General features: G+C 29.9%; 1 protein-coding gene across 1 annotated transcript; it reads left to right on the top strand.

Annotated features, from left to right (window-relative positions):
* The first annotated feature begins 5,328 nt into the window (after positions 1-5,328).
* LOC114131703 (uncharacterized) lies at positions 5,329-6,239 on the top strand. The gene is made up of 2 exons (XM_027996999.2): positions 5,329-5,424; positions 5,910-6,239. The coding sequence occupies exons 1-2, from the start codon at positions 5,329-5,331 to the stop codon at positions 6,237-6,239; spliced, it is 426 nt and encodes a 141-aa protein (XP_027852800.2).
* The last annotated feature ends 5,099 nt before the right edge of the window (positions 6,240-11,338 follow it).

Below are 11,338 nucleotides of genomic sequence, written 5' to 3'. Positions count from 1 at the left end.
CCATATGTGAGAGTACGGGATTTTTACGGTCCCAATAAACCACCCATGAGTAAAGGGGAACACTTTACTCACGACCTGTGAGCCGCACCGCGTGATGACCCAAGGGCCAAGTCGATGGAACTCACAGGCTTTGATACACACCAGTGACGAATGAACGTCAAAGAGTTATTTAAAGGGGAAAAAAAAATATAATATTAATAAATAATGAGAATACAGAATATCAGGGTGATCACGTGGGTATATTTACTTTCATGTTTAACACAATTGAATTAATAATTTAATGTGGCTCTCGCACACAGAATTACAATAGTTTGATAATAAAGAGAGCATACTGTTTTAGTATAATTACGGAGGCACATGGCAAACATTAGGAATAATATAATATGAGGAAACAACGAATCTTCGGATCGGCCCGCGAGGTTCGACGGAATGTAAAGATGATTTTTATATGTTACCTCGCCGACCGTTGGGTTACCGTCCGGCATATCGCTAAGGACGGGAATACGGGAGAGAGAAAAGAAAAAGAAAACATGCCTATTAAATAATATGCATATGAGAGAATAATATAATAAGGGTTTGGGGGAAACATGGATTTTCGGAGAGATATATTACGCATTGACGTGGCCTCCACGCTGATGACTGGAGTTGCTGAGGTGATTGACCGACGGCTGTGGTAGGCTGGTCGGGTGACCGTTGACACACATACACGTGGTCGACATTGCCCACCGCGTCAATCATTGGTAGGACGGCGGCTTCGCCCACATCGGGCCCGCGTTGGTGTTTTTAGCCCCTCATGGCGGACGTTACAGCGTTGATGTAGATGAAAAAATAATACAATAAACAAGACTTTGTTTATTCGGTCGGACGTTCGACCACGAGGTTGAGCGAGCCAAGAAAAAGAACAACGGTAAAACACTGAGACGTGATGTCTGGTTCAGTCAGAAAAATTGAGTGACGACGGCTGCCGACGGCGTCCGTCGCTGGTCGGTGTTGTCCAATTGATGTCGTAGTGGGGAAGGTCAGGGTAGGTATATTACGGGACTTTACAATATTTCGGGGTGTATGGTATAATTGCCTGCGGGCCGTACCGGCGGACGCGACGAAAGCGCTGGAGGCGACGGGCGGCGGACAACCGCGGCACGTCGGCGACGAACACTGCATGGTGAAGGGGGGGAGGGGGGGGGACGGGGAACATTAATTGCATAATACTGCGGTCATTTCTGCATTAGCGCGCGATAATCATAATAATATATAAATAAGGTACGTCTCATTAGTGGCAATATGGGTATAGGTATGTTTATACTATAATAATTGGTGTTGCAAAAAATATACTGTGACGTTACAATGGGTATTTAGTCAATTTTAAACTTTATCAAGGCAAAAGCCCAAAATCTAACACTGTTTACGAACAATTATTTGGTAAAGCTGCAAGTCCCGTATTAGTTCTTATATGATGAAATTTCCGAAGAAAGAGGCAATTAATTTATTCTTTTTACTGGACAATTTATTATCCGTAAAAATCTCCATTCTTTTTAAAATATTGTGGATACTCAGCAAATAGGAACCATCGACCCATACGTGAAAATAGATTCAAAAAGACTGTCCTTTACAAAATAAAAATTATTTTGCAAAAAAAGAACGCGGATACTTTGAAACAGCCATGGATAAAAGTAATGGTCTTTTGTATGTTCGATGGAGGACAATGCTGTGGTAACAATGATATCGACCTCATGTGGTACAAAAGAAATAAGCCATGTAAAAAGGTATTCTCAACAAAAAAAAAAAAAATATATTGGTTCAAAGACTAACCCTCATTGCAAAAATATAACCACTGGGAGGTACTGACCAAATGGATCAAAATCTTGGATGTTACCGCATTGGAGTTCGTGGAAAAAAATGGTATTGGCCTCTCGTGACATGGATGTTTGATTGTAGCAATGCAAAACAGTTGGGTTTTATACAATAAAACAGGGAGACCAAAAATTTCTCAACTGAAAATTTAAAAGAGAGGTAGTAAATGTTTATTTATTAGAAAATACAAATGCTCCACCAGATTAGGACGCGTATCAAAATCATTTGTTCGTCACTCTCGTATTTCAGATACATTACGGTTTGATAAACTGATCACTTGGTACAACATACAGAAGAAAAAAGAAGATGTGCCGGAAAAAATTGCAACTAAACTGTACGAACAAGTGTTCAAAATGCTCTGTTGGATTATGCATTAATTGTTTTAACCCTTTTCATTCCCATTGAAGATTTATATTTATAAAATAATACAATTTTTTGTTTTTATAAGTTTATAAGAACATTTTTTTATACATACTCAACCTTTATTTCCTTACTAATAAAAAAGAATTATAAAAATATACAGATTATGCTTGAATTTTACTGCGTTTGATTTTATTTATAATTGTATACAAGTTATATTATTTTAAAGAAAAAAGTTATAAAATACCTAGGTAGGATAAGTGCCCAGCGTTGCCATATGGCAACAGCAAATATCTCGAAAACTATGATAAAAAAAAAAAAAAAAAATATTTTGTATAAAATAAGAGTGTTTTTAGAGTTATTAACAATAATTTATTGAAAATAAAAAAAAAAAAAAATTCGGGGCGCTATGGGATGTATCTATTTGTGGTGCAAATTATACAAAATACCATTCCCTAAACCACTCTATTAGATGGAATCATTTTTATAGTTGAAAATTAAAGTCAACCGATGCAAATATAAAACTTAAATTCTACATGATAATAGTAAATATTTAATTTAAAGCTAGTTAATAGTAGTAAAGTAATAGTATTAATAAGTACTTACATTTCTGTTAGCGTGGAGATGCTTGAAAAATATACTGGCTTCTAGTGCTTCTATTGAACTAGCTGTATTCATGATGGAGCTTATGATTTTTTATAGTCTAATTCGCCACCTGTCGCGCCGTCAGCACTTACGTTAGCAGAAGTTTACTGACGACCGCGGATGTGTGGGAGCAAATGACGATGATCCAAACATAGTATAATAAAATATAGTATATAATAAATAATTGATTCGTAACACTCTAACAATATATCATATATTAAATAAGACAATTCTGAAGACGTCTCTTCAGAAATAGCTATAATAATGATAATATCATAAATATGACATTAATAAACACAGTATAAATAAAGGGCACAAACAGATGTGCACTATACAAATTATTATAAATATAGTAATAAATAATAAATAATAACATCAACGATACCGCTGGTCACAAGTTCTTGATATCGGAATCCCACGCAATAACGGTTATTGTAGTGTTCCGCGATCCTGCGATATCACCAAAATAATATTACGTTGACGGCTCGGCCGTAGTGAGATCGTTGACCTCTGACGTCGTGGTGTTAGGTTAAAAATTAATTAATTTTTTAAATAAAAAAAAAAAGTCCTGCTACCTTTAGAAGCGATGACGAGGAGTCGGTTGTAGTGTCCGAGTAAAAAGTAAAAAACATTTTTTTATTACAATAGATATAATTGGTTTAATTAAAAACCTTATTTAAAAAAAAATTATTAAAATTTTTATGAAAAATTGATTTTGTAAACCGTCTATTTTAATTATAGGATAATATTGCAAACAACATTTCAAAAAAAGGTACATCGAAAAGGTTAGCTGTGAAACCGGAGAAGAAACCGTATCGAAAAAGACGAAAAAGGTGCGTTTATAATAATTTATGACATATTACGAAAAAGTAAAAAAATATATATTTTATTATTTTATAGAGCACTGCTATCTGTTATACAGACAAAATATGGATTTGGTAACAGATCCAACTATACCAACCGATGCAGAGAACACCTTAAATATAAAAAAGGATGATTGTTCATTAACGGTTAAACACCTGTAGAGAATACGGCTGTAGATTACTGGACTATAGCACATATATAAATGTGCTAAAATTGCTAATGTGCTCTGCAAGATAGGTAATTAATAATATAAATATATATTTAACTAAAGTGAAATATTTATAATAAAATTTATTTAACCTATCTAACTTTTTTAGATGGAAGCATGCTGAATTCTCACTCAAAATATCTCTAACAGGGCAGCATCCTACAGAAGCGTAGTAGTGCCATTTAAAAAAATATTTAAAACAATTTCGACTTATCAACTCAACATTTCGATTTATCAACTCAGTATTTCGAATTAAAAACTCAAAAATTTGACTTCCAAATTCGAAATTCCGACTTGGCAATCAAATTTTGATTTACACCTCGACATTTTGATTTATCAACTCAATATTTCGAATTAAAAACTCGGTGGTTTGAGTAAAAATTTTTAAATGTCTTGGACCTTGGTTATGTTATTTATCTTTCCCGATTGATCCTTAACTATACGAGTTGGATAAATGGGTATTATGGTTTATGTTTTCAGCTATAATATGATTGAGACTTTTCAGGTTTAATAATAATATAAAATTAATATTGTTAATTGTTTATTGCACGCATGACAATTTTGTCATGATTGCACGGTTATAGCACGTGGTATTTAATCAAGTAGTAAAAAGTGTCGAGATTTTGAATAGACAATAGTTGAATATTAATAGTACATTTTCAGTTTTCGTTTTATGATGAGTTTAAGTACACTAATAGAAAATTATTTCCGTATGAGTTTTAATTATAATGAAATAATTACAAATTTTTCATTAAAACATAACATAAGATAAGTCTTCGTACTTAAAAGACGATTAAAAGAACTAGGTTTGTCTAGACGCATAGACTATACTCCCATAAATATTGTAAGTCGTTATTTAGAAGTTTGTATTCAGGGTTCAAATCAACTTCATGGCTATAAGTGGATGTTTAGAAAATGTATCAGTAATGGTTTTGCAGTTAAACAAGAAACTGTACGAAGTATTTTAAAAATAATTGATCCTGATGGTGTGGAAATTAGAAGTCGTAAAAGACTAAAGAGACGATTGTACTTTAACCCAGGCCCTAACCATACATGGCATACAGATTGCTATGATAAGTTAAAACCTTATAGAATTTTTATAAGTGGGTGTATTGATGGATTTTCCAGATGTATAGTTTGGTTAGAAGCAGCACCTTCTTGTAGTGACCCAAGAGTCATAGGACATTTTTATTTAAATACAGTAGAGACATTAGGTGGATGTCCAATTACTTTAAGATTTGATAGAGGTACAGAAAACCGTCAATATTGAGCAATTTCATACGTTTTTGCGTAGAAATAACACTTCTCAAAGACTATCTTACTTATACGGTACAAGTCCTTCAAATCAAAGAATTGAATCATGGTGGAGTATTCTACGAAAACATTTTACCCAATTTCGGATGGACCTATTCTGTCAATTAAAAGATGATGGATACTTTGATGGATCATTTGTTGATAAAAATTTGATCAGATATTGTTTTATGGGAAAAATCCAAGTAATTATAACTTAGCAAATAAAGGCTTTCTATAATTTATTTAAAACGTCAGGTTAAATATAAGTTGTATTCTTTGAACAATAAACAGAAATGTAGTTGCCCATTATTTTCAAATGTCCAGTATGATAAGTGATAATTATAATATATATGTATAATAACAGTATGATATAATAATTACAATTGACTTATTATTTAGTATAGTAATATTATTTTATTAATATCAATAACACAATGAATCTCTCTTTTTCTATAAAAAGTTTAAAAGTATAAAATAAAAACTACTCGTTTTACTTCAATTACTTACCTAAGGTTTAATTGCAAAAAATTACCAAAGTGCAAAATATTCAAATCCATTTTAAATGGACACAATTTCTTTAAGTAATACACTTATGTAGTAATGTATACATATAAGCTATAAGACAAGTTAATATTATATTATATACACTAAATATTTATTTATCAACATCTTATGTTAAACTTTCCAGAAAGAACTTAATGAAATGGCACTAGAGTGGAATGTACACAGAATCAGAAAATCTAGAAATAGTATCTGTTGTTATGGAAGACCTATAACAACGTTTGAAGCACCTGAAGAATTTAATACAACCAACTTTATACATATTGTTCAAGAAAATGAATTACAACTTTGTAAAAATGAACTGATTAATTTAACAAATGTAACATGTGATCCAACTATTAGTGAACTATGTTCTATTATACTAGCAGAAGAAGTGATTTGTATTCCTGATAAATCTTATAGTATAATTGATGTTTATATTATGTTAAGAAACAAATTAAAAGATACGTTAGAGTAGATGATATTGAACTATTGAAGTACCTAATACCTATATTATTTACATAATTTAAATTTTATTCCTATTTAGTAAATAGGTAATATATATTTTTGTATTTTATCTGGTAATAATAACTAACTAAGACCACTAAGAAGTCATGGTAGAAGATCAATGGAAAAATAAAGTCATAAAAAAAAAATATTTATATAGTATAATTAACGAATAATATGTTTATTTATTACTATACCTAGTCTATAAGACTATTTTTCTTTGGTAAATATTGCAATTAAATGAAATTTTATTATTTACTACTCATGTGTATACAAACCAATATTTTTTGAATAAGAACAGCCCTTTTCTACAGGAAATTTTTTGATAGATAATTTCTCTGAAAATGTTGATGAAATAAAATTAAAAATTTTATGAATAGGTTTTAAGTGATTTAGCTTAGTCTCTAGTGTAGTAATTATTATGAAAGATATAAGGACTATAGAGAGTTAAAAATGTAAATTAATATATTAAAATCTTTAACTAGTAAAATGATCTGTTGTTACTATTTAGGGATTAAACCAATTGCTGTTATGAATTATGTATTGCTAATCCCAATATATAATAAGATACATAATAATAATAAATAGGTAATTAACAAATATATAAAAATAACATAATTGCAATGTATAATGAGACAAAGGTAAAATACGTATGTAAAATAAATTATTATTTTTGTATATAATATTACAAAATATGGTTAATATTAATAAAATATAACAATATTAAAAATAAAACATGACAATATCACTAGGCAAAAAATAAATATAACAATATTACTTGGCAAAAAAAAACATAGTATCACTTAAGCAAAAAATAAATATAACAATCTTATTTTTTAATATATTTGTTGATGTTGGTATTTTATTTTCATATTCTTCTTTCAAACTATATTTAGATAAATTCATTTTATTTTTTTAATTCTTCGGACCATATATCAATAATATACTTAGGATTCTGAATAACCTCTTTGTTAGAAATTTCAGAAATTATATCTTTTATATTTTGTTCATGAGCCATTGAACGACAATCAAACTCTTGGAGAACATCTATTAACTCTTCTTGGTCGACTGTAGTGAAATCTTCAATATCACATTTTATTAAATCTTTTGATCTTAAGAGGACGTGTCACCAAAACGTGTACGCGTGCAACGGCCGAGAGAATGCGCTATTAAGTCTTTTTACGATGCGCAAGCACGCGACGTTTTAGTCACGTCCATTACTCGCAGTCAGTGTCACTCGCGCCCGTTCGGGTCTCGAATCTTGACTCTCGGGAGCGCCGTATATTATTTAAAGAACGTTCTACCATGACGCATAGAATAAAGATAAGCCATGACGTACCTATCACAATAATACAAAAATTATAAACGTAAATGCCGCTGTATTATTTTTATTATCCGCGCTTACCCAAGAACTATTCTTTTTTAAAGTTAATTCTACTAATTCAAATACCTATACCTAATATCTATATTAAAAATATATTTGGGTAGTACCTAAATAAATACAGTGCAATCAAATTAATATTAATTTTATGTGTTTCATATTTTACACTCAAGTTATATTATATTCCTCTTTTAAACATAGATTTTAATATTATGATAATAAATAATAATTAATGAAAATGAAACTAAGTACAAAAAAGTAAGTACTAAGTACTATAACAAATATATGATTTTAAGTTACAATATTCAAATATTATGTTATTTACAACTGTAGGAGGTATTTAGTTCGTATTATTTCTTACTTACGTTTCTAACTGAGTTTCCATTTTAGAACTCCAAAAGTTTTTGTCAAATTCAACAATATATCGATATTAATAAAAATAAATGGAATGTTTCAATTCAAATCCTTATAACTAGCTTAAAAATAGGTGATATATATTTTGAAAATGTTAATCACACAGAAATAAAAAAAACAATTTATATAATAGGTATTATAAATTCTTTTTTTTATGTTCTCTAAAATGTGTTTCGGCTCTAAAATATCTGACTTCAATAGCCGTTTGCCATACCGTGGATGAACCAATTCGGGCAAAACACATTCCTTATAAAATCTGTAAAATATATGATTTTAAGTTACAATATTCAAATATTATGTTATTTACAACTGTAGGAGGTATTTAGTTCGTATTATTTCTTACTTACGTTTCTAACTGAGTTTCCATTTTAGAACTCCAAAAGTTTTTGTCAAATTCAACTATATCATAATGAAGCCAGTGTTCAAATATACTACAAAATAACATACCTTCCTCTTTGTTATTTTCAACTGCCCTTGAACTTGATAGTAGTATGAACTATCTTTTTTTAGTTTCATTTGACCGTCTACAATGGTTATATAAGGTATCTGTAAATTATAAATAAAAATCATAGATAGATAGGTAGGTATAATATACTAAACATACGCACTATGTATATGAAATCGTTCATGTTTATTTGTATCATAGTTTATAATAATAATTATATTATTATAAACTATGATAAAATAAAATAATTATTATTATTATTTTATTGTACCTTTTTGTTGTTGACTGCAACTTAAATATCAATGGTATCTTTTATCGATTGCCTACCAAACCATCTGCAGAAAATAAAATATATACTTTATCTGTAGGTATATACAATATATACATAATTTACAATATACATTATATAATAAATATAATAAATCCTATTCACCAGGGCTAGCAGCTAAGTATGGTTTATCTTTATCGATAAACAAACCACAATTTAAAACTTTAAAATTGGTTAAAGTTTCAAATTTCTTTCTAGCTATATCTTCCATTATTTTTCCATATTCTATTGCCTTGGTTGTTACATTTCCGTACAGTTCCTTTACAGGATGTAGTTGAACGCATTTTACAAACTCTACCAAAGTTGGATACAGTTAGGCGAATTCTGCGTTCAACTTGCCACGTTTGTGAATTCAATTGGCCAATTGTATCTCTTTCTAAATTATCGATAGCTTCACTAGAAATTGATAATGATTTCATAAAATTTTTTTTTTCATCTATATCCGCAGGTGTTTCGTATCATCTAATGGTTCAGCTAGTCCATAATGTTCATCGGGCCCAACATTTTTTTTTCGTTTAGCAGTTTGTTTTTCTTTTTGAAAATTAAGCCTTCTTTTTTGTAAATTACTCAATTTACTTTCACGAGCTTTCAAAAATTGTTTACCAACTATTCCTATGTAGGTAAAAAAATTATAAACAATATAAAAATATAATGTTTAAATAATGAAAAATATAAAATACCTGGACTCTTCTTAGTAATTTTTTTATGAATTGATCTAATATATTGTCCTGAAGTATTAAAGATACTACAGCAACTTCAACACGGGCGTTATATGAATTTTTTAGAGCGAAATTAATGGGTTTGCCAGCAATATGTTTGTTGATAATACTATTAAATTGCTCACATATATTATTATCAACATCTAGTAACAAACTTTGGGCATTTTCAACAACTCGATTGTAAATTTGTGATATTTCACTCATTAACCCACACTTTTCCGCTTCAGGTACAACATTTTGTTCACCGATTTTAGAACCATTACAAAAATACGATTCGAAATTTAAATGTTGCCCTAGTAAATGTGATAGTCCATTTTCAATATCCTTTTTTAAATCTAAAATTATTTTATTTAACTTATATTATTTTTACTTGTGATTAAAATTTTTATTTGTGTAAAAAACAAAAATTAATTTATTAACTACCTTTAATTTTATTTACTTCACTATCACATAGCGATTTTCTATAATGAATAGCCATAGTTATGGCTGTTCGAAATTTATTGGATTTTTGTTTCTGATTTAATAAATTACGTAAGTGCACTGGATATTTAGTATTTTTGGTTATTAGGATATTTTTTGACCAAGATTTCTCAATATGTGGTTGCGACATTCAATTTTATCTACTAGGTAATAATTTTGGCCCATATGGTAAAGTTTGATGAAGTCGCTTACACACTGAACTGTCTCCATCCCCTAAATATAATATTATATAGGTATAATAATCAAATTCACTAAACTATTTAAAAGGTTAAAAAGACAATAAGTGGGTACCACTGCTGCTATACAGTAGGTTATACATATATAATATTACGAAGTGTAATTTATGATATTATTGTGATTAAAGTAATTCATTCTATTATTAGGTTTTAGAACTACAGGAGGTTAAATTATTTTAGCAGAGAAAATTGCATTTGAAAATATCTAAAATGTTACAAAAATGATAATGATTGACTTCATACCTATAAGTTTATTATATATTAGACCATGCATTTCAATACTCTTCGCAAAACCTTCAGCTATAGCGTCAGCTTCCATACCAGTTGTAGTGATCTCTCACTATCGTTTATAAATGAGTGCTTGACATCTGCAGTTGGATCAAGTTGTTGAGAAAAGATTACGGGTTTTAAAAGTGAGACAAGACAAATGTTAATACAAGAGTTTATTAAAATTAAGTTATAATTTGTTACAATAAAAACAAGTGTATAAGAATTTGAGGACAGCACGTTAAGTAGCTGCCCGAGAAAAAGTTAAACTAAAATTTGGACATAGACTAGCTCTATGCGAATGTGAAACTAATTCTAAATTTTAAGACGGACAGAGACCTGTATTTATATGGTTCTCTGTACCCCCTGGTTGTACATGATAGAGACTAGGAAATGGACAAAAAGGTGTGTTATAGAATGTTGTCACTGTAGCTACAAAGTGGTTTTGCGCCCAAGACACTTAACCCTGGATTGGACTTGTTGTTGTGCTATTATACCAAGGCGTGCGCATCTATGATTTATGTGCATGGCTTGTTTTGTCAAAAGGGCAAGAAAAAGTTGTTTGTGGCTGTATTTTCCCATACGCTTTGATTCTTGGAAATTGCCATCAAATTTAATTACGTATCGCTACGAGTATGATAATAAAATATTTAAATGTGCAGAACCTCGTAGTATATGTAAATGAGTTAAAATAGAAAAAATAGTGAGACGACTCCGTCGGCTTACTACACAGTTGATGTTCCTTTCCAATTTAAAAAACAATTATGAGTTTCAGATATTGTGTTTTTGTTTTTTGAACG

Source organism: Aphis gossypii, chromosome 3 (assembly GCF_020184175.1).
Source record: "Aphis gossypii isolate Hap1 chromosome 3, ASM2018417v2, whole genome shotgun sequence".
NCBI classification, from domain to species: domain Eukaryota; kingdom Metazoa; phylum Arthropoda; class Insecta; order Hemiptera; family Aphididae; genus Aphis; species Aphis gossypii.
The sequence above is the reverse complement of the archived record's forward strand: the minus strand, read 5'-3'. Positions and strand labels throughout refer to the sequence as shown.